Source organism: Uloborus diversus, chromosome 5, assembly GCF_026930045.1.
Source record: "Uloborus diversus isolate 005 chromosome 5, Udiv.v.3.1, whole genome shotgun sequence".
Classification (NCBI taxonomy): domain Eukaryota; kingdom Metazoa; phylum Arthropoda; class Arachnida; order Araneae; family Uloboridae; genus Uloborus; species Uloborus diversus.
Window position 1 is genome coordinate 160,106,666 of NC_072735.1, and position 25,194 is coordinate 160,131,859.

Below are 25,194 nucleotides of genomic sequence, written 5' to 3' on the forward strand. Positions count from 1 at the left end.
GTATAAATAAACTAGACATATTTCGAAAAAAGAAAAAAAAAAGAAGACCTTCTCTTTACATAAATGAAACACAGCTGCACATATACTGCCTTGGGAAAGAAAAACAACTGTATCTGCAAATTTTCATTTCATTTCATTATTTTTTTAAAAAGCATTTTGCTATCTATTTTTGCTTGTACAACTTGCATTTTGAGTTTCCTTTGAAAATGAAGCACAAAAAGAACATCAAATTCCAACATTTTACTAGTTTTTTGGGGAATCAAAAATATGTTTCTTCAAACATCTCAAAAATTCTTTTTTGTAGATACAGCAGTTTACCTTCCCTTGGCAGTATATTGTAATACATTTTCTTTGGAGTGTAAAGTTTTTAAGAATTATTATATGCTCATCTTAATAATTCTTAAAAACTTTGTATTAAATTTAAGGATAAATATATTTTAAAATTGAATTTTAGTACATTATGCTATTAATGAATGTATTTCTTTAATATATAAAATACGTTTTTAAAGACAACTAAATACCCATTAGAAAAGTTGATAAGTCACAAATTACAATATGAAAAGGGCATCAATGCTTTTAAAAATGTAAATAAAACAAGTTATAAATAGTTTTAAAAAATAAGTGTCCAAACTCTTGTAAATTGCTGCATTTGGTAAAGCACATGAGTGCATCTAATGAATTGGAGAACAAAGAAGGGAAATTTTTCTGATTCCCAGGCAAGTTTCATTTTCAAAATAACAACAGTAATAATAATACAAAGATTCAGTAACTATCTAAAATAAATTAAGATTAATTTTGAATAACCAACAAACTTAAAAAACAGGTCTGAAGAAAAGAACAAATGTCTACAATAGTTTCAGAAACATTGCTTCACTCCTTTTTGTTTTAACTCTGCTTATTAGATGCATAATTAACATTGGAGATCAATGTTAATTATGAAAATTTTTACTTAATACAAAGCAGTATTTACAGTTATGATTTATCACGACAATCTATTGAATAATGCAGAGTTCATTCCTTCATCGAATCACTAAAATTCCAATAGAAAAATATTTCAAACATCAAACTAAAACAGTAGGCAATAGGAACTGAGTCAACCATTGAAAAAAAGCATTGTACAATTGCAAATTTTACACTAGAGAAAAACAAAATTCTTAAGCGGATATGCATAAAATAAAGATCTAATGACTCAGAACACCAGAACTTCACTGGAATACAGAAAAGCATCGTAAAATGTCATGATATATTATGTTAGAAAAACATATAGAATCTCAAAAATATAATACAACTTAAAAACAAAAATTATTGCTATACACATTGACAAATTATATACGTAAAATAATAATTTTTAAAACTTTAAGGTACTAATGGAAGGAAGATCAGGTAATTTCATATCCTTAATTTGTTGAGGAATATTCATATTTTTCACTGCAGAAACAGCCCTGGCAGGAGCTGCAGAAAGGCCAGCCTAAAATGAACAAAATAAAAAAGTATGCTTATTTGTCAAAAGAGCATTTTGAAAGAAGACAAATTAACCAACAATGCAAAATCAGAGGATATTACACAGTGGCGTACCTAGCATGGGTGACACCCGGGGTGGTAATTTGTGGTGTTTCTCCCCCCATGGAAAATTTTCAAATTTGTAGTCTGAAAAGTGCATTTTAGCTTCAAAAACTTGAAATTCCACTTTGGGTGTCACCCCCCAGACGGCTGACACCCATGGCGGACCTCCTCCTCTCCACCCTCCCAGCGACACAACTGTTATTACCTTCTTAGTTAAGTTCACAGAAGTTAACTGCTGAACAACTATGTCAATTAGAGTTCTGAGAACCAGAGTAAATTGTTGACAGCACCAATTTCGATTGCTAAAAACTCAAATTAAGTGGACTTCTACAGCGGATTCCACCAGAAGGGCCATGGCGTTGACTGAGCCATTGAAATTTCTAGGGCGGGGGTGGGGAGAATTGACAGGGTTTTAATCTCATTTTAGGGAGGCTCTTGTTATGGGGGGGGGGGGTCTCCCCAGCATTTCAGAGGGTGCATCATTGCTATTAGGGGGATGGGCACCTCTGACTTCTACACTCTGAAACGTGAATAACATGTGAAATCAAAGGGAAAATAAGATTCTCAAGGAAAAAATAATGGATACATTTAATCGTAATTGTAAAAATCTTTTTGAAATGAAATCACAGTTAAACATTTATCGTTTTATTTGTAGAAAATTTAACTTGTAAATGGCATTCTTTTTACTACCCACACACCTTACCACACCTTACTTATCCACAACCATTTGAAGCAAAATTAGGTGAAGAAGAAAAGTAAAAATTTAAAAAAGCAGCTATTGGCAAATTTGCAGTTTCTATGAGGGGGAAAAAGAAAAGAGGAAGAACAATATTTTAGTCCATTGAATTATGTTTCCACATATGTCTTCCACCGGGAGAGTACCACTGAAACATTCCTTCGCCCCTTTTTAATTTAGTTACATCTTAAATATTGATACAGTAAAATATAAGTTTATTTTCCTAGGCAATTTTCAGATCAATCGCCCAACAGAATAAAGTAGTATCAGTAAGTACATGAAATGTTCATCTATTAGTTACTCTTACGATACATCACTATTAAATTTATAGCTACTAATTAAAACATAAAAATTAATTTTATTGTAATTCAGTATAAATAGAGATACTAATTTATGAATTTCCTACATATATTATAATTTATATGCAGAAAAATTCTATTTTTTTAACATGCTTTTATTAGCTTCACCTGTATGTATGTATCTTGTAACGGAATCTTGCAGCTCAAATTTCGCCCACTTCTTGCGATCGAATTCTTTTGAAATTTGGCACGCGACCTCAGACCCGATGACAATGCAATATTCTATTAGTTTCCTCCAATTTTAATCAATATTTTGGCATAAATCCAACAATGTGAAAAAGGAAAAATTTTAAAAAATACATTAAAAAATGCTCGCAAAAATTATTTAAAAATATCTACAAAAACTTTTAATTTTTCTGCATCAGACAAAATTTGTTCCAATGTTCCAAGGTAATTAGAACATGAAATATAATTGTTTTTAACTAATTTCATGCCAAAATTTAGGTGAGCCTTCAATTGGAAATTCATTGCTGATGAGACCATTGTTGAACAAAACTTTTATTCAAACGCATCTCACATTTTCAAAGTAATGTAGATATGATTTCCGCACACATACATCGATGACTGAGATGGATCAGCTTTTTTTGGGCAAATTTCATGAATATAAAAGATTTTGAACAATGTTGAAATGAATATTTTTTTGTAAAACAAGTTAAACTAAAAGGAAGAAAATAAAATAATTTTAAAAACTAAAAAAACACACTTTCGTAGCAAAATGAACTAAAAAGTGAAAAATAATCTTTGGATGACAGTAGTTGACCAATCACTTAATTTTAATGTAATACAAAAAAGCGTGGGGGCTTCTTGTCAGTTGTCTTGAATTTCTTCCATTTGTTGTCCATGCAAAAATGTTAATAGACAGCACCCCACAGTTTTTTGTATTACACTAAAATTATGTGATTGGTCAACTACTATTATCCAAAGATTATTTTTCACTTTTTAGTTCATTTTGCTACAAAAGCGTGTTTTTTTAGTTTTTTAAACTATTATTTTATTATACCAAAATTTTGTAAAATCTTGTTGTCAAAGTTATTTAGTTACAGTTTGCATTGACATAGTTTTATAGCAGTTATTATTGTCTGAACCGTGAAACATAGGCGCCGATATGGGGAGAGGCAAGTGGGGGTTCAACCCCCCTCTTTAGAAATTAGAACTTCCTTGTTTTTAAGTACTTTATTCTTTGCAAAAATATAAAAACATTTCTTCTCCAGCCTTTAAAGAATAAGGTATTAAAACTCAAATTTCGATAACTCTAATCTGTACTAAAATCAGTTTCCGTGAGGAAAACATCCTGTTAAACCATGGAGAAAATAACCGAGCCCCCCTACCCTTAAAATTTCGCATATGGGCGCCCATGGTCTGAACTAAAAGAAAAAACCTCAATTGAGAAAATAAAAAATGAATTTAAAGAAGCAATACTTCAGCAGCAATATTAGGATTTTTGAGATTTCACAAGTTTCATCAACTTCTTTTGCAAATTTTGCCCTAAAAATATTTTTCAAAGTTTTTAAATCACAGTATCAGAGTCTAAAAGTGTAACAGCAAACAAAATGATGCTAATGAAATTATTATGCATTTATTTTCAAAAATCAGAATTTCTTAGCAGTTTCTCATAATAAGCAGAACCTCAGCAATAAATTCAATTTCTTGCATAACATTCACTTGTGCTAACCTTCTGAACTAAATTTTGAATCACATCCTGGATGTAAGTTTCTTTTTTATACAATTTTGTTTCGAAATAAATCATTTTTTTTTCTTTTTTATTCAATACAAATAAAAAAATAACTATAATAAAATAAATAAATAAATTCGAAAATTATAAAAAAGGAAACTAAAAAGAAAAAAACACATAAGTATTGAAACAGAATAAAATAAAAAAATAGTACGGAAATTATATACAAAGTTTTTGAATGCTTTAATAAAAATTATTTTAGTACCAGTGTCAAACTTGCATTCCTTATAATTGATAACAGGTAGTGTTCAGACTTGATTTGAAATTAAAGAGGCATAATCTTGTGACATAAGGGTGATGCTTCTTGTGGGTCGCATAAAATTGGCTAAAGGGATGCATGCAGCTCTAACATTAATTCCTGAACAATGCTAAAAAAGCAAACAATATTCATATGGAGTAAATAATTGTTATGCAAACTTTGCATCATCAAATCCGAAAGCAGCTTATTTCCTATTTGGGTACTTAAATGTCGGCATGAAGGAAAATATTACAAATAAACAAATAAATAAATAAAAATGAAATAAATAAAGAAATAAACAAAAATCAAATAAAATAAATTAATAAACAAAAATTAAATAAAATAAATAAATAAACATGAATAAAATAAATAAATAAATAACAAAATAAAAGATTCTTAGGAGAGTAAAATAGTAAAACAAGTTGCATAAACACAATGTATTTATTGTTAAAATATTTTGTCAATCAAAGAAAACAAATACAAATATTCAAAGAGGATCAAAAGGGAAAAAGTATTTTCAAGCAAAAGGGGAATAATAGTGAAATTCAATTATTATATGTTTGGAATCTAATGCAAATGACACAGAAGGATCCAATGAAAAGTAAAAATTGTATTTCATATATTCTAACACATAAGTATTTGTGAGAAAATCCTGGTCAGGCCGCTCCCAGTGCAAAGGTCTTGAAGGACCATTTGTTCCTTAATGCACTTTTGAGCATGAAATATTCCCTTGTTTAAAGCATGGCAAATGACGATAGATAAAACTTACAGGGGTAATTCTAATCAAATATGAAATAAGTACTATACCACTTCAATACTCTTTGTATGCTAAGTTATTTTTATTAGCATTTTCAAAACAAAAACATTCAGTAATTCACATTTTTAAAAACTAAGAATATGGAAGATAAACAATATTAAACATACAATGAAATACACCAGCAGCTCAGTCATTCCAGCCAAGGACTGCAGTTTTGTGCTTATTAGCACTCAGCTTAGGAAATGACTGAGCTGGAGGTGGAAAACCTCTTAAGGAAGCAAAGAGTGCCAAACAAACTGGTAGCTAATATAGAATTAGGGAATGATTGATCAGGCAGTGTATTTCATGTATTTATGCCATAGCCCTAGATATAGAGTGGTAACTTACTGAAAATCTGAAACATGCTTGAAAAATGACTAGTCATAAAGTCTTAATGAATTTTAAAAAAAATGCTTATGGTTGAAAGAAAATGTGATTAAGCAAATTTTATACTGAATCAAAAGCAGCTTTTTATGTTCCTACTAATTTATTTTTGAAAACATAAATTGCAGTTAAGGAAATGCAATGCGAGTTTCTTTTCTTCTTTCCTTACTCAAACTTTACTTTGCTTATCTCAGAGTTTCAGGTTGTCTTCCATGTTATATTTCATTGATTAACTTAAAATCACCAGAATGACCGAAAATAAGGCTTATTTTTACTTTTATTACATTTTTATGATTAAAGATCTTAAAGCGTCAAAATAAGAACAGCTTTTTTTTTCTCTTCCTCTCTGGTATCTAGACTTTTGATAACTTGTTAGATAAACTGATTAAAAGAAAGAAATGTACATAAATTTTTACTAAAATCATAAATTTGTCATGCTACTGCTCAAAATACTTGACTTATTTCACAAGAAGTTATTTGCAAGCTTATAACCCATGATTTTAAATATTTTTTCTGTTCTCTTTTTCTTTTTTGCATTTACAGCAGCAGTGAGAGCTTTGATACAGATATTTCACTGATACTAAATAATTTCTTTAACTGGATTAGTTAAGTTTTTGTTTTTCTTTTCCCCACAAGGATTTCATTTAAAAATAAATCCACATTAATGGACGCCAGATACCAAATTGATGATTACAAACAAAAAAATTTGTCTTTGTAATATTAATGAAAATGAAGTTCCACAGAATGAAACAAAACTCCAAAAAATGCGAAAAAGAGAAAGTGAAGGAAGACACCAAGGCCATGTGTCAAACATCTGTTAGTAGGTGTGGATAAGAAAAGTGACTGTGCCATCAAATATAATTTCAATATTCATTTCACAAGAGCTGTTATTCATTATATGCATAATATTGGACAAGTTTTTAATTTAAATATGAAAACTTATTTTTAAATCTTGATTCTTACATTTGTAAGAACAAAAAGTAAAAGATAATTCATCCATAACAAGTCCAATTGTTAGTGCAGTTTCGTTAAATTTACTTATGTCTAAGTTTAGTCATTTAGTCTGTATAAACATAACTTTTGAACACACAATTTGATTACAGTAGAACCTGGGTTATCCGAGCTAATTAGGACCACTAATGCCTCGGATGTCGGGAATCCCCCCCCCCCCGGTTAATAGAAACTTTATATAAAAACATGTCAGGATCGTAAGTTTTTAAAATGTATTACGTAGTTAAAAGTACACAAATATAATAGTACACAATATAATATTTTTAAAAGGTAAAAATGAATGTGTAAAAGATGTTTTACAGTTTAAAAACTAAAATAGGAAAATAACTTGTTGTAAGTTTTAAAACATCAATTGATTTTTACTTCCTTTTAGAAAAAAGGAAGTATTGTATTCGCGAAAAAAATTTCACTCAAAAATCGGCCTTCATTTCCATTTTTCTCACCCCCGAATGAATGTTGATTTTTTTTCGACCCGATCACACGTGGATATATGCCTAGGAACGTACAGACACCCGAAATATCCATTTTGACGACCTCCGAGTTAATTACAACGAATTTTCTCGTGACGTCCGTACGTCTGTGCGTATGTATCTCACATAACTCAAAAACAGTATGTCCTAGAAAGTTGAAATTCGGTACGTAGACTCCTAGTAGGGTCTAGTTGCGCACCTTCCCTTTTGGTTGCATTCGGATGTTTCTAAGGGGGTCTTTTGCCCCTTTTTGGAGGAAATCATTGTTAATTTCAATGTAAACTCACGATGTGTAATAACTTGTTGGACACTTGACGAGATATCGCCAGTGTTTTGGTCGCCAAGTTTTGTCTCCAACTTGGCGACAAATTTGGCAATTTTTTTTTTCTTTTTTTTTTCAAATTTGGTTTTAATGTGGCCACTGTTGGTGATATTTAGAGAGTAAACAATTGAATCACTTAAAAATTGCCAATAATGGGGAAATGACATTAAATTGGAGTAAAAGGAAGTCACATCACACCCTAGGGTCCCCTGTTCTTATCACAGTAGGTGACTTGTAAAAGGAAGTCATATGATGCACACACCAGCTCGTTTGTTCTTGCAATGTGAATTTAAATATTAACACATGCCTTCAAAAAACAAAATTTCCAGAAAATAATTTTATTTTCAATTTGAACATTCAACACCTCATTAAATTTGTTTATTTATTTATTTTTTGCACAAGTCCTGAATTTCTGTCAATAGCTGCTTGATCAAGCAATTTTTTCAGCAACAAAATTTCTATTGGTGTCGTCAGTATCTCTCATCTGCTCTAAATATGGGTCTTTCTTATGTTTCTTGGAAGTTAGTTTTTGAGATAGAACAGCAGGAAGCACAGGCAAAGAAATAAAACACCTCGTTTTTTTTAGGGCTCACGTACTTAGACAAAGGGAAAAAAAAGACTTCATTATCAGCTCGGTTAACAGAAACCTCGGTTTATCGAAGCTCGGATAATTGGGGTTCTACTGTATTGCAGGGTGCCACTTTCAGTCAAAGCCTGAAATCAAGAAAATATCAGGCTTTGGCCAGTAAATTCTCAGCAATGTTGGGCAGTTTGCGAATTGGCTGGCCAATTCGCGAACTGGTCGATCTGGGCGTTGGCCGTAACATATTTATCCATAAGAAACATGTTCAAAATTTTACTTTTGGAAAAACAAGTCTGCACTGTTCCCTTCTTACTAAAATTTGCAATAAGCAGTTAAAAATACAACTTTTAAACTTTATTTAAACAACAGTAAATATTTCTTTTGGAAACAAAATTTCTTTTTTGTGACAGAAGTCAGTAAAACTCACCTCTTGTTTTTCTAGTTTGTTTTGCTCTTCTACCCTAGTTATAATTTCCGTCATATTTGTTTCTAAAACCATGCCACCCATGACTAATTCATTAAGTATATAATGTACCTACAAGAAAAAGGCAAAAAAGGTTTACAATGAAAACAGTTAACTTCAGTAAATTCTTCAGATATTTCATAAACTAGAAAATCGTGGAACAATATAAAAGAGAAGAAAAAAGAGTAAAACAAACATTAATCCATAAGAAAATAAGAATTCATCAAACATTTGAAAGATTTTAAACATTTGAAGAACTTTTGTAAATCGAAAGAAATAATAAATTTTTTCTTGTCTTTCAAAGCCCGACTATGATTTTTGAATTCACTGGGAACGAAATTTATTTGGTGCCTCCACTCCCGTCTGCTTATTCTACAGTGAAGATATTTTGATACTTTGCGTTAACACAGCCACGTGCTAAATTTAGCAGTTCCTTTTATTACAATATAATATAATATACAATACATTATAAAAGAAATGATAAAGCATACAAAAATTATCCATTATACTCAAACCTCTTTTTACGGGGTATTTTTTATGCAATTTTTTTTATTTGTGGGGTATATAAAAATTTCAATCAACATCGGAATTTAATTGATGAAAATATTTTTAAAACAAGTGTGGGGTCATATCTTCAAGTGACGACATAGGCACCCCGATCGAAAGTCACTGTCACCTCCCAAAATCTTCCTTACTCGAGAAATTATGTCTGAGTACTTCTCAAAAATTATCCACTTGGTTTATTTTGATTTCGTATAAATATTACAATTTTTTAAGCTTTTGGGTTATTTTCTATGCGAGACTTTCTTTATGCTGTCCCCATACATCGCGTAAAAAAATAATTTTTAACAGTGTTGCGAAAACAACTTTTTAATGCCACTGGTTAAGTTTCGAACAATTTTTTTTAATGCGATTTTTTCATGCGGTCCCTATCTACCGCATAAAAAGAGGTTTGGGTGTAAGATGTTTTCAAGCTTTGCGTGTTGCTTTAAGCTACAAATATTAAAATTATTTATGATATAACTGTTAGAAAAAGCAAAAGTGCGATACGCAATGAGTCCAACATAAGCTTTACCTACATAATTAGTGCCCCCAAATTGGTGCCCTGGGCCGTGCCCCATGTGCCCATACCTTAATCTGGCTCTGCTTGTCTTTGTATTCTATTAATACGAAAATAATAGATTTTCATATCTATAGAATACAGACTGCAATGAGCAAAGAGATATCAATAAATTTCCGAAAATTTAGTACAGAAATTAAACTATACATTAAAAATAGTACAGTTTATGAATAAAAGAATTACCTTGTCAACATGGAAAATTAAATCCAATTCACATACATTTTCAAAACATTTATCTAATGTTTCTACGAAAACCTGCAATGAAAGTTAAAAGAAGCAAAATATGAAAATGTATTCTTTATAATGTCTTGATGATAAACCAGATTGAATTGTAAACAAAAAATACTATACTACCAAAATTTTAAAAAAACGAGAATTTTTATTATTTTCCTTTTCTTTTTTTGCATATATTTAAAAATATTTAATCCTGAGATATTTCAGCACAGTTAAAAAACAAGATTAAAACTATATTGCAGGCTGCACAAACCTCACTTAACAATAAACTTTTTTTTTTTTTTTTAAATACACAAACACTTGAACATAATACTTTTATGCAGCAGTGCAGTTGTGGAAAAATGATGGAGGCAGGCAGGCCTGTCATTCTGATTTTCCAACAGGAGTTAGGGAGGAAAGGGTTAATTATGTACTCAATGCAAATTTTATTGGAAAACAACAAAAACCACATCCACTTATGTGTAAGAGTATTAATTTTTCAAAACCAGAAATGTGAGGGGGGGGGGGGATGCAACTGACCCCACAGCCAGATCCAGCTCCTAGTTTGGGAGAGAGTCATGATTGGAAGGGGGGTGAAAGTGCAATTTTTGGGCCCTAATGGATGACATTTTCAAACATATAAGTTTGCAAAATGCAGCATTAGGCAATATTTGGTCATTTAAGGTGACCCTCCAATCCATATGTATATGAGACTGAATGACTTCCTAACCTTAATAACAGGCCTAAGTGGAGGAACAGTAGCAAAATCTAAAACAAGTTTTATGGAAATTCAAGACTGATTTAAAAAGAGGGAACACCTCAGTTAAAATTTTAAGGCGATGCCGTTCCCCTGAGAACCCCTCTACAACACCACTGCAATCTGTGTGCCCGTAGACTCTATGGGAGGGGGGGGGGACGCCTTGGAGGGGTCCAACTGGCCCAGAAATTGTTACCTTACAAGTTAAATATATGGAATGTAAGTTAAATCCTGAATGATTAACCAGACAGAGCTGATTCCTCAGCATGTGGGAGACTTGCAAAAGCCAAGATATAAGGAGAACTGTTTTGGAGAACGTTTTACCCGAAGTCAACCAAAAGAGTAGTTGAAATTTGAAAATTGTTGAGCTACACAATGAAAGACTTTTACTTGCTACTTACTGCACTTAATTTTCACTTTAACTGAGAAATAAAATATTTTTTTAAAAAAGAGACAACTTAAGTATAAAACAAATTGGAAATTAAAAAAAAAATAAAAAAATCAGGATTGAAAGAGCATCACAAACTGCCTCAGAAACAAAATCAATCAAATAAACCTTTAAACAAGAACAAAAATAATTACCACATAAAAAAGAAATAAATAAAAATGTAAAATAACTTAAGTACCGTTTCAACAAAATAAATGTTCAGTCCTGTTTTAATTGTAATTACACCAAAATTCCTGCTACAAGGAACAAAATATGTGGTTCAGTAAGTTCGTTTTTTCAGGATTTTGCTATACTATTAATAATAACGCACGATTAAAACATCATTAAGCTAGTTTCAGAAGCATTACCTTTTACAAACACCAAAAGAACTCTGCTGAGTCTTAGCAACAAAGTTTATGAAAATAACAGGTAGTCAAAATGCAACAGTTCTTCTCATCTTGTGCTTATAGCCTCACAACAAATATAAAATAGCAACGAATTATATAGCTGCTAACACCAACACAAGGAAATATCTGTTTCAGTGAGCAAAATTTGTAGTCTCTTGAAGTTGGTTGTACCAGGATTTTACTGTACTACTAATAATAAAGCAGCAGTAAAAGATCTTTGAGATAGCTTTAGAAGTAATAGCTTTTACAACACCAAAAAAATTATGCTGATTCTTAACAAGAATTTTTTAATGTGTTTTTTGTGATGATGCTGAAATAAATTACATTAAATACAAATGCACAGAAGCAAACTAAACAACAGGAAGCAAGAAAAAGATGCAGCTATAATGTGAAAAAGTTTCCTTCATATAATTCAAACGTACAAATCCGACAGGTTGGAAAACAGGAGTGCTAAATTCATATTAATATGAAGTTAAAAAGAATATAGTACCTGAATTAAATCTAATATTCCAAGTTCACTTTCTGAGGAATCCACACAAAATACAAAATACAGAGTAGCATAGTGTCGATATATAAGTTTATAATCCGATCCACCAATTAAACTGAAATGGAAAACATATGAATAAGTTCCAGGTCAAATATGCTTATAAACCATTTAAAAAAACTGACAATATAAAATGGAAAACCATGGATTGCAAATGAAACATTATAAAAGGTTAATCATTATATTTTTGAGTCATGTATTTGAAAAATATACTAAAAGATAAGTAAAAAAACATTTAACAGTTTAAGAAAACATACAACTGCTTAAATGAATAAAATTAAAATGCCTCACTAATATCATTAATGAAGATAAAATGACTAATACATTCCTACACATGAGACAGATAAATTGAAGTAAAAACGTAAAAGTTTTATGAATGTTTTAGGTGGCTGAATCTGTTTACTACGAAGTTTTCAATGCCCATTTCCATTTTCAAAACATGAAAGTTTTGCACACATATCTAAGATATGTTTGAAACTCTCCCTGATTCCATTAGTAATGCTTAAACCGCTTAAAGCACAATTTGTTTTTCTGGAAAAAATAGCAAAAAAATGACTTTTTTCTGGACAGAAAATGAATCAACAGGTAGTGTGTAAGTTATTTTTTGCAATTTCAGTTCAAGGGGGAAGGGGGGATGACAAGGAAGTTTGGAGCCGGAGGGTAAATTATTCTAAACTTTGGGTTTGTATAAAAAAATGTACTTAAACAAACTGTGAAAACAAATTCATTGCATGTTTATTATGAATTTCAAATTTTATTTTTGAAATCAAACTCTCATACTTACAAGCATAAGTATTGTTAAAAATTTAGTTTGGTATTAAAAGTGAATATATTGCCTTTTCCACGACAAAGATCTACTTTTTGCAAGAAAAATGCAAAGTAGAAGTGTCATCTACAGTAAATAAGTTCAATAATAATCTAACCCATCTATTTTTACTTAAACAAAATTAAAGAAGTTCATTAGAAATGAAATAACAGGAGATTCAAGAATGCCAGTGAGAAATATGGGCACATGCAAATTTGCAGGTAACTTTCACCCATGTCAGACATGGACAAATGCATCAGTAGATGAAGAAATGTAGATTTTCAATTGCTAAAACAAAACAAAATAACTTCCCAATTGTAGAATATAAGTCAACAAATATAGATCTTAAACAGAGTTGGGTTTTGGACTGTCCGAAACTGGTTTAGGACAGGACAGGTGGTTTTTACTGTCCAAAACTGTCTTAAACTTGTCTAAAAGTATGCTAAAGCTAAAGGAGAGTAATCTAATCAATTTGTATTCTGCAATATTCGTAGTTCATAAATATAGATATTAATGAGGTTTAATTAATGAATATTTAATAGTACTAATCTCCAAACTGTTCATTTAAAAACTATTTTACTTTAAAAAAATTGCCAATAACTCTATTACATAAAAACTTATGAAACAAAAAATGATTATGAAAACTTATGTTATGAAAGGAAATTCCCAACACTACCAAAACAACTATTTCAGCTTCATTTATGACTCAAAGGAATGTTATTAAATGTGCAATATTTAGGTGCAAAAAAAAGCTTAATTTTTTTTTGATGGTTTTTGCAAATAAATTTCACATGACGTTTTAACAAAAATTATTTTTTTCAATCATAGATTAAAGAACAAGAAATTGATGATTAAACACTTATATTTTGAAACTTGTGTTGTTCTTTCAATTATTGTACTACATTTTGAACACTTTCCTTTGCACACATGCATAGATGAAAAATTTGGTTTATGAGGGGGAAAAAACTTATGCATACAAACTGAAATTTTTAATGATGAATTTAATTTCTATGTAACTAGATTAAAATCAACTGCATAAATAAGTTACATAAAAATTAATACTTGAATGTTCACATTAAATAAATATACCAAAAAACAAACAAACAATTTGACATTTTGTTCTGTTTTTGATATTTTCTCACAAAATATAGTTTCTCAAAAAATAGTTTTGGACACTTTTGGACAGTTTTGAACACAAGGGTTTTGAACAGAACAATAAAAACCTTGCCAAGCCTGCTTTCATTAGCATGCATAAGGAAATTCCTTACATTTCATTGCATGAACATAGGGAAATTTGGTAACTATTATCAAAAAAATGAATAAATAAATAAACTCATGCATACAAATTCAACTTCTATGTAACTAGATTAAAATCAGCTGCATAATAATAAGTTGAATGTTCACATTGAATAAATGTTTAATATAAAACTTTGATATATTTTATTCTGTTGTTGATATTTCTCACAAAATACAATTTTTCTAAAAATATAATTTTGAACACTTTCTGAGTTTTGGACAGGATGGTAAAAACCAGGAATTTTACCGTAGTATCCAAAACCTTGCCAACTCTAATCTTAATAAGAATAAAAACTATTTATACACAATTTTAAGGATCAGTAGATAACTTTTTGTATACAGATAGCATCAGAAGAAAAAAAAAAGTTGAAAGTCCTCTAGTAAGATACAAGAAACTGGCAGTCAATGTCACTGGTCCACTTAAAAGAGCTCACTGATCCACTCAGTTTCCTTGGTAAGATAAGTGATAGAGAATAGAAATGTGGGCTATTTTGCATTTAAAAGCAACTGTTAATGTAATTTAATGATTGTTTTACTTACTTGGATGAATACTTTAAAATTTAATGGAGCTTTTAGTACTTTTTTGTGGTCTCATTTGATTATTTTTGGGAAGTTTCACATTTTAATGGAACTTTAAGAATGGCAAGCTGTGGCACCAATGTGTCTGAAAACTCGCCAAAACCACATTAGAGTAACTGTCCAGTGTCCACTCATTAAACTTTAAAATATTTTGGCCTATCTATATTACAAGTACAAAGAGAGAATGGATACTCGATTAGTTTCTAAACTATACTGCATGCAGGGGTGTACACCCCTCTAAATATCATGAAGACCCCCAAAGCAAGAGTCCCATCCAAAACAACGTGAAAAACCCCTCAAAACCCCCTAAAAATTTCAATGTCACAGCCTGCGCCATCCACCCCTAGGTAGGCACCCCTGTTGCATGCCATGTAATATACTGCTAAACTTTTCCTAGAAAATAAGAATAATAAAATCAAAAGAATCTGATGCTTTTCCATTATGGGTCACCACTTGGCTTGGAAACTTGTTTATTTTCTGCCTTCATAATAACTTTTAAAATTACGGTAATATTGTTGGCATCTTTCCTCCTCTTTTTCTAATTTTAATGGAGATTTAAATGGTTATTTATGACTCTATATATTTAGTTGGCTAATTATTTTACATGTTAATGGAGCATTTTTAAGTAGAATTATTTTAATGAGTTTATCTTTAACAGCTTGTTTTTTTATTTGGCAATTAACTTTACTTTTAACAGCTAAATTTCTGGTTGATTTTTTTCCATTGCAATGGAATTTTTAGTCTTGTTTTGTTCAAAAGTTCATTGCAAAGATAAATTATATATAGTATCACCATATAAGTACAGTAGAACCTCCTTTAAGGGACACCTCTATTTAAGAGACATTCCTTCTGGTCCCAGTCCCTTTGCACAGGGACCTCCGTCTATTTGCCTCTGATTAAGAGATGAGATAAAAATTAAAACAAAAAAAAATTAATTTGAATTCTGAAATTTTGAATTGAAATTATGTTTTTTCGCAATCACGACAGGACCCTACTCATTGGAGTTATTGTTTCTAGAAACGGCTCCTGTCCCCCCAAGCCTGCCCCTCCTCCTGGGCAGTTATGTTTGTATGGTTGTGTGTGAATGAGCAGGCGCACGTTCGCGTGCAAGTTGTAGGCTTGTGTGTGTGCGTAGACCAGTATGGTATACACTTCGGCATGTTGTGCGTACATGTGTAACGGCGTGTCTGTGTGTGAACGTGCGTGCATGTAGGACATGGACGCCACTGAACATGAGAAGCGGACAGTGCTCAAAACAAGAGGAGCCGGTGGGCGATGGTGCTGCAGAGGCTCCTGGTCCAAGCTGAAAAAGGAACCACAATGCCAAGGATCATCAAATGAGAACAATAAGCAATCGTGATTGCTCAAAAAAAAAAAAAAATGCATAAGTGCATAAGAAATACTGAAATTTAAGTTTTACTTTCTCTCTAAAAAATAATTGATAAAAGTTTGACTTTATATATATATATATATATATGAATGAAATAAGTTGAATTGTAAAATTCTTGGTGAAACTTCCATGTTTTGCCCTTTGAGCAATTTATTCAAGCAGGTTCGGGGCCGATGTAAAGAGCACAGCAACTTACAAGCTTTGTGTATAAAACTTGAAATGTGAACACTGATTGTAATTAACATTGTAAATTACAAGACATGAATCAAATTCATGTAATGAATTAATTCATAAAACTTTCTGTAGGCTACAAAATGTTGCGAATACCAAGTTTCTGTTTAAATTTTAACAATTAAAGTAATAAATTTAGAAATTTAAATAATTTTTTATTGCATTTAATGCATGTGAAACATTTTCAATATTTAACCTTGGATTTTAATAGTTTATGTTTATCATAAACTGTATTAGCACACAGCGTACATCACTCGAATATCTCCGAAGAAGGGAGCACATATTCAGTCCCCTTGTGTCCTTTATTGAGAGGTTCTAATGCCGTTTTCAAGCAACTTTGACTAAACAATAGCGATAAAAAGAAAAAAAAATAGTGAAAAATAATTGTAAAGGTTAAAAAATGGGAAAGTGTCAATAGTCCTAATATGCAGAAATAAACAACTCACCTTCCACCTTCTAAGAAATTACATACATTATCATCTCTTTTGCTCACTAGCTGGAATGTTTCTCTAATTATCTGTTGTTGCATGTCTTCTGGCTAAAAATCAATATGAACACCTTAATGCAAATAACCAACTTTATTTTACGAATCTAGTTCCATTATAATAAACCATGTCAAGAAAAAATATCCATGCAAAGTTATAAGATTGGTCACTCATTCTCTTAGTATTTTTTTTATAAATGAAATTTTAAAACGAACTACTAATAAATTTAACAAAACAAATATCAAAATATTTTGTATGACAAACATCACTTTCATTCAATTAAATAGTATATATTTTAACATCTATTTCAAGGAAACGAAATATTTGATAAGCATAAATAGTAATAAATTAGTGGAAAAAAACATGGCAAAAAGTTTAGTTCTTTGAAGTGGAAGTTTGGCAGTGAAAATAATCATTAAAATTTGAATTTTTTTGTCACATTCATAACTAAAGTACAGGACTGTGTATAAAAAATTGTCCAAAAGGTGAAACTGTCCAAACTAATGTGTTTGAACAATTCGGAATTTCTAGTTGTTCCAGGAATGCTATTGTTCACGAAGGCAGGTTTACAAAATCAATTTCAATTTGAAGTAGTTTTATCAAAAAGAAAGTATACCAGACACAAAAAAATTCTACATGCAATCACGAAACATCTGGTAAGAAATGAATGTCACAAAGTTTATTAGTAACATCAACCACTTACATAGTACTGATAAAATTTTGAAAGTCTAGGCTTTCCATGATTGTTGAAAACTAGAATTGCCTTAATCATCTTTAAAAATATTATAATAATATACTTATTTGCATAAAAAATATTCGAAATTCTGTCATGCCCAAGTCATTTAAATAGCTATTGCCATGTAAACATTCCAAAATGATAAACAAAATATTTTTGAGAACCACACAGCTTAGTGAAGACTCCGAAGCAACTATGTCTGCGCGCGTTCGGAAAGTCTACCGTTAGTCAGGTTGGGGTTATGACGTCACTAGTAACCCCCAGTTCAGCAGCAAACGACACTCTAATCAAAGCAAAGCAGGGCCGTATCCAGAGGGGGGGGGACGGGCTCGGGCCCCCCCCGAAACCCGAAATGTTTTGTACCGTAAAACAGAAGGTTTTTTTTTAAATTCCTAATGTCAGAAAAGGAAAATAACAAAGTTTTTTTTATTCTTAATTTTGCTACTGTTCAAAATTTATAATATTTTGCAGAAATACAGAAAAAGCAGTTCTAGTTCTCATTAGCTTCAAGACATACTTCAAATTTAGACCTTTAATTAGGACTTCCTGCTCTCTTTCCCAATTCAATTCAGGGCAGTCCAGGGTTAAAGCAGGCCCTTTGTCAGTTCGGTAGACTTTTCAGTTTGGTAGACTTTTCAAGTCTACCAAAGTCTTTTTTTGGGGGGAGGGGGCCCTCAGGGACGTAACTAGAGGGGGGCAGACGGGGCTCCTGCCCCGGGCGCCAGATTTTAGGGGCGCTAAACTGACTAAATAAATGCTTAAATTTATTTTTTTTAAAAAGGACAAGCTAATAAAAGCCACCCCCCCCCCCCAAAAAAAAAAAAAAAATACGCTGTGCAGGCTCTGGCAGAAAGTTTGCATGGTTTAATGTGGATAAAGAGTGGGAAGGATGGACAGAGAGAGAGATAGTAGGAGGGCGCAGTAAATAGCATGAATCTGTTTTCTCAGAGTTGAGAGTTTTCTCTTCCAGTACTTGTTATATCTTATTTAAGAATTTTCCTCTCGGAGGAGGATTATGGGAGCTAAGCTGAGGGAAATACACACCAATATAAAACAGTGGAAATGCTCAAATGTCCTTTTTCTACAATTAAACGTCATAAAGCTGTCTACATGATGTCTTCCTCTCAGCTTTTACAATGACGAGAACTGTCTACCCCACCCCAAGGGCCTAAGGGAAAATCGTTACACTGTTCCCTTGGCCGATGGCCGTAGCCCATGGCTTAAGAATTGGAGCCACTATACTATCTTTATCCAACAGAACCATTCTCTAAAGAGTATCTTCTCTAGCTCGTACCACGAACTTTTTTTCTGCTTTTTACTCCGTTCTCAGGATATTTTTTGCTCATCTTGTATAGTTTTAAATCAATTGTAAGATATGTCGAAAAAACTATTTGAAGCTGAATTCAGAAAGAGAGCGAAAGACCACGAAAAAGATGCCCCCAACAATCTTCATCTTATTTATCATCATGGTTAAATGCCAAAGACGTTAGGAGAGTAGGTAAGGCATTGTTTATATATTTGAATGATGTAATACAATGTCGTTGAATTTTATAGTTTTTCTCATTCTTGGAAAAAAAATCTCACACTATAATAATGGAGATTCAATTTAAAGTTCGAGAGGCTGCCAATTTTTCTTTAGAAAATACTAGGGTTATTTTGAGGGTAAATTGAACTAAAACGATAAATTTTCGACTTAGTTTCAATATATTTTTTCCACCCACACAATATTTTAAAAATGCTTAAATCATCAACGTCAATCAATGTGTCAGAAATCAGCTATTTTTTACGGCTCTAAACTTGAATTTTTCTTTGGTACTTTTGATGCATATTTATAATTACAGTAAAACCTCGTTTATCTTGCCCCCGTTTATCAAGATCTCTGGCTTATCCAGATCAAATTTTTAAACTTAAAAAAATACATTCACTGAAATGATATAATTCTAAATTATGATATCTGGAACGAAACTGTCAATGTACCAAATATTTTCTCTTTATTTTGATTAAATACACAACTCTTGCATAGGACGTGGAATAAATTATAGTCATCTAATAAACAACATGGCATATTTGGAGTGTCATTCCTACACCACAGCAGCTGAACTATAAATGATTAAGTGTTTGCGAGTAACAGTCCTGTATAATTTTGTTACAGCGTTTTTTGCTGTTATAAAAGATAAGTCTGTTTATTTACGAATGTTTTTTACAAATTACCCGGATTTTCGTTATCTGGATTGCTTTTGGTCCCCGCTAGTTCGGAAAAATGAAGTTGTACTGTAAATGAAAATAACCTGAACAGAAGCGCACTGAAAACATATAATATTTAACATTTTTAAGATGTGTTTTTTTTTAAGGTTAACAGAAAGAGTTTTGATCTCAAGCACATTAGGTTTCTGTTTTTCTATTAACTGTTGCTCAGATGTATACTATATACCAGAGTTGGGGGGACGTGCGTCCTTTATAAAAATTAGCTCTTGTAATAATTAATATTTAACTGTACAGATTGCGAAAATTTAAAATGTGTTGCACATAAAATTATTAAGATAGAGTTTAAAGAAGATAATCTGTCCTCTTTTGAACTACAGTAAAATGTCAGCTTAAAGTCAGGATAAGCCAAGAAAAGTAATATTCAATTAATTTCAAGTAAGAAACAAAAACAAATAACCTACTAAATTTTTTATTGGATTGAAAATTATTTCTTGCATTATTGCGATATGTTGCTCTTTTGTAGTTGAATATTGTTATTTTTTTCTTGCGAATTTCTTCATAGTAGTATATTAAAATACTGAAAAATAAATAATTGAAAATATTTGTTTTATTGAAGTTATTTTTAATTAATTTTTTTAAAGCAATGTTGCAACAAGTTGTGAATTACTCTTTTGTGGAAATACAAAAATATTTTTCCTTGAATAACTTCGTATGTAAAATAATAAATAAATTATTTAATCATTTTTACCCCCTATCGCTATTTTTAAAAAAAGCAATACAGTGATAAAGCTATATAAAAACTTATAATTATGTAAAAGTTGCATTTATAAGGCTTATGGCATTATAACAGCGGACTCCTTTATCACTGCCTAATTCAAACATGACTTCCAGTGGTGAAACAGTTCAAAAATGATACCAAATGGATTGTTATTTATCTATTTGTTCTACTAGTTAAAGAGTACTCCATCACGGTGTATCGAAAAGTTACATTACAAGACATGTATAAATTTCAAATGCATTTTGTGTAAAATTCGTCCTTGGCTCATATGAGGCAGTGAGAAGCAAAGAGATGTAAGTGGACATTTTCGAGTTTTGAGTAAAACGCGTATAGCCTAGGTAGGCTTTCATTGATTTTGTTTTCTAAATCATGCTATACAGCAGCACCTACCATGGCTACTAGTACTATCTCTTGCCCCAAGACAGAGAAGGGGTTCATCTACTATGTGTACTGGTTATCTCCAAATTTTTAATTTTGCCACTTGCAACCCTTTGCTTCTCACTGCCTCAAATGTAATCGTCTCCTCCGTGATTCTGCTTCATTTGCGTTGAAATTTGATAGTTAGAATTAATTTTAAGATTTATTTAAGATCTTAATTTTAGGTTTAAGTTCTTGTTTATTGTATATAGTTTACCATGTGGTGCGTTTAGCCCAATATGATATTCTGTCGTGCATATACTGGAGCTTAAACACCCTCTTTTTAGTTTGTAGTTTAATTTTTTGGTCTTTTGACCATACTTATTGAATCCTCCACGGCTGATACAAGATGATTCAACCTTTCACCTTTTTCTATCAATTGCTGCTTGTATTTTTTATTCTCATCATTATTATTCTTAAAAATAGTTTAAAACTTGTTAAAAAAGAAACTTTTGATTTGTTTTTATCCGAGTGAAATGTACGACATTTTCTTCTTCTGAGACGATGATTTTTGAATGTTCCACGGGATGTTTTTTTTTTTTTTCGTTAGACGGATGGTTATGATACGTAGTTGCTGAGCAAGTTTGGCGATAAACAATAGAGCTGCAGAATTATTTTTACATTTGAAAAATATTATTTGATGCCTCTTTTTGTTTATACGGCGAAATATTTTAAATTGCAGTAAAAACCGTTTCACTCGCTAAATAGAGTTTTAAAGCAACTGTAAATCTAATTTAATGATTTGACGAAAAGTTTTAAATTCCAGAGAAACTTTAATAGTTTTTTTTTAAAGAGGTGTGTACTTATTTTATACAAAGAAAAACGATCATTTCACATCAGAGGCGGAGGGGGCGTCAATTCCTTTTATTCAACGGGCTTCCATTAAATTTTTAGCATGGGCATCGCTGTGCGGGTCCTCTAGTATTTTATATATTTACTTGGCTTTTTAGTTTTGCTGCGTTGCGCATCTATTGGCTTTTGGTTTGATCTTTTGTTATGGTCTGTTTTTTTTTTCCTTTGTTGGTTTTGTATGGGGGGGGGGCGCCGAAACGAGGTCTTGCCCCTGTTCGAAAATGACCTAGTTACGTCCCTGGGGGCCCTCCGTATTGTTTACCCATATTTTCAACCCTAGGTTTAAAAATATTGGGCCCTATTTAAGCTCGGGCCCGGGCGAACAGGTGTTCCTTCTCCCCTCTGTGCACGACCCTGCCCTCCTCCCCCTAAAACTCTTATAAAACTTACACTGTACTGATTTCGAGCCGGGGACTCCCCAAAGGCTGGGCCCCTAGTTTCCGATTAGGAGAGTATCTTGTTACCAAGATGTGCCAAATTCAGCTCCTTGATACATCCTGAGTAAAAATGCAAAAATCACGATTTTCGCGTTTTTGTAGCATAATTTTCAAGATCATTTTTGTGACTGATATGTTTCTTGTCTTGCATTTATTTAATGCCGAATTCAGTATCATGGAAGTTCTTTTGTTATTGCTTGTTTTTTTTTTCTTACTTCTACTGCATACTGTTAATACAGTAAAACCTTTAAAGTTGACCACCTTTGTAAGTTGACCACCTGTCTAAGTTGACCACTTTTGTCAGGAACGGAATTAGTCCTATCCTACATAATGGAGGAAAACCTCTGTAACCTCTCTATATTGACCACCTGTCTATCTTGACCACTAATATACACCAGCTTTGGTTTGGAGTATTGTAAAAAACCCTTTGTAAGTTGACCACTTGGCAAAAGCATTACATTGTACTAAAAGTTTATTCAGTTATGCGTCAAATAAGCACAAATAGACATTTAAGAAAAAACCTATGAATATTTGTGTTTCCATCGAAATACATTGTGCTAATCTTAAGTAATGCGCCTAACTTGAATAAGGAGTTATTTTGTTGATAAGTAGATTACCACGGTTACAAATTTACAAGAAAAAATCAAATGAAAAATTTGAGTCACTTTTAACTTGTTATGAATTTTTAGGAATTGTTAATTTCAAGTAAGTAGTTTTTCATAAGCAATGAGACAATTTTTTTTTTTTTTTTTGATCGCTTTACAGAAATTTTAAATTTGTATGATACCTTACACGTCATTCTGGTAAATAATCTCTAAAAATATTTAAATAACATTTTTTCTTATTGTTTTGAAGTAATGTTAAACAATGAAAGTGAGTTTAAAATATTCCAATTAGTTAAAAAATGAATGCATGGGGCAAGAAATGACAAAAAAAAAAAGTTTTCAGTACTACCCTGTACCCTCTATAAGTTGACCACCAAAGTACTGCACCGCAAGCGGTCAACTTACACAGGTTTCACTGTACCTTTAGTATGAGAAAAAAAAAAAAACACTTACTCTACTCTCTTTCATTTTCTGCACTACTTGTGATTGAAAAAAAAAAGTTTGTTTCGAGAAATATTTCGTTGCATTTATTTTTAACTTAAAACGGGTGTGTCTTACAAAGTTATAATCATTTTGTAAGACTGTGCAACCAACTTTTGAAAAGTGTGAATAAAGAGCTTCAAATAATTTCACCTGTTCGAGAGTCTTTGAAAATTATTTAAGTTTTTGAAATTCCTTGAAAAGTTCTTCCATTTTGTATCTTATCAAGAAAATAAAGTATGAATTGTCCAAATGGCCAGAATATTACTCTTCCGTTCTTATTTTCTGAATGTCTACACCATTTCTTTTAAACTGTTTTGTACAATTTTCATACTGTAGGGCATTTAATGAAAAAAAAAAAATGGGGGTAGGGAAAGTGATCAAAAACAAACTTCACTAAAAGTCGATATGAGCAGATGACGAAGTGCTTCTCTTTTCTCCTCTCTCGTTTTTCCTCTCTGTCCATTAAGTTCCATGATTTGTCGAGCAAGCAATTTTTATTTTGTTTGATCTTGATTTGCAAAAGAATGTATAACTTTTAAAAGACTTTGTTTGCCTAGTTTTTTTCTTCATATTTTTGTGGTCTCAATTACCTAATATAAGGCCTCAAAATACAGATTTTTTTTTTCGAAAATTTCTCGGGGGGAACCCCCCCCCCCCCCCGGACCCCCTGAAATCATGGATGTTCTACATCCGACTTAAAGGGACACTCTCCTGTTATCCTTACCACAACAAGGTGAATAAGAAAAATAATAAGAAATTAAAATAACAACATCCAAACAGTGGAATCATTAAAAATCGAGACAAAAAGTCTTCTATGTTAACATTTTTATGCGTTTGTTGTGTCTATATATACTATATGTGTGTGTGTGTTAGGACAATGTGCTAATCCGGGCCCCTCCCGAAAAAATTTTCTGGATACGGCCTTGAAGCAAAGCATAACCTTCGCGATGGGAGAGTACGTAGGTTTACAAACAATAAAACCTGAACCCAAGTCCGTCATTTATGGGTGTCATGGGGGGAGGGGGAGGGGAAGGTCAATTGATATCCCCCGGCGTTGAAAAAGTAATGCACTTGTAGAGGTGACTTTTACTATTTTCCGATAAAATTTGCATTGCCTGCCCCTCTCCCCTCTCTCTTAGAAAAGTCTGAACTGACGGGACTGCCTGAAACACGACTGATTGGCTAAAAAATAGTTTGGACAACAGATTCGGAATGGGAGGATCTCGGGTTCGATCAGGGAGGTAGAAGGTCATAAAACCCAAAATACATACAGGGTACTTGCTTGTAAAATCTACTGGCCCAAAATTCTGTGTATCTTTTGTTGAGCTGATAACACGAATACAAGAGAATGGAGAAAACTGTCTTCCCTTTCAATTCGTTTCTAAATTGTTGAAGCGGAGATGACTGGTGGCTTCATCTCCCTACGGGGGGGGGGGGGGGGATTATGGGAAAATTTAGAAATCTAACTTCTCGAGGCAACACCATCCCTTTAAACGTCTTTGTAACTGATTGAAATTCATTTTTTCCTTAACATTTAGATGATGTAACAAAACACATTACTAAAGGTTGGATGTGAGTCTTCATACCCTCAAAAACGTAATAGTTTGGCAGAAATACAGAAAAATATAAAAAATAATTGTGAAGAAAAAGAATCTTTCGAAAAAGCAAGAAATACCTGTTGTCCATCGAAGAAATAAGGAGTTGACATTAAAAGTAGTTATTTGAAGAGACAAAATTATGAATAATAATAAGAAAAAAACGAGTAGGAAT

At 31.8% G+C, this 25,194-nt stretch overlaps 1 protein-coding gene across 1 annotated transcript; it reads right to left on the reverse strand.

Annotated features, from left to right (window-relative positions):
- Positions 1-1,348: 1,348 nt before the first annotated feature.
- LOC129222604 (AP-3 complex subunit sigma-2-like) lies at positions 1,349-17,742 on the reverse strand. Its single transcript, XM_054857120.1, has 6 exons — positions 17,615-17,742; positions 16,873-16,964; positions 12,072-12,183; positions 9,961-10,032; positions 8,622-8,729; positions 1,349-1,468 (listed from the first exon to the last, which is right to left on the reverse strand). The coding sequence occupies exons 1-6, from the start codon at positions 17,681-17,683 to the stop codon at positions 1,349-1,351; spliced, it is 573 nt and encodes a 190-aa protein (XP_054713095.1). The 5' UTR covers positions 17,684-17,742.
- Positions 17,743-25,194: the final 7,452 nt, after the last annotated feature.

Coding starts and splice junctions, on each gene's coding strand:
- LOC129222604 (XM_054857120.1), bottom strand. CDS start 17,683: ATGATTAAGGCAATTCTAGTTTTCAACAATCATGGAAAGCCTAGACTT. Junction 12,184..16,872: donor AATTTCTTAGAAGGTGGAAG/GTGAGTTGTTTA, acceptor TTTCCATTTCAG/TTTAATTGGTGGATCGGATT. Junction 1,469..8,621: donor ACAAACTAGAAAAACAAGAG/GTGAGTTTTACT, acceptor TGTTCATTTTAG/GCTGGCCTTTCTGCAGCTCC.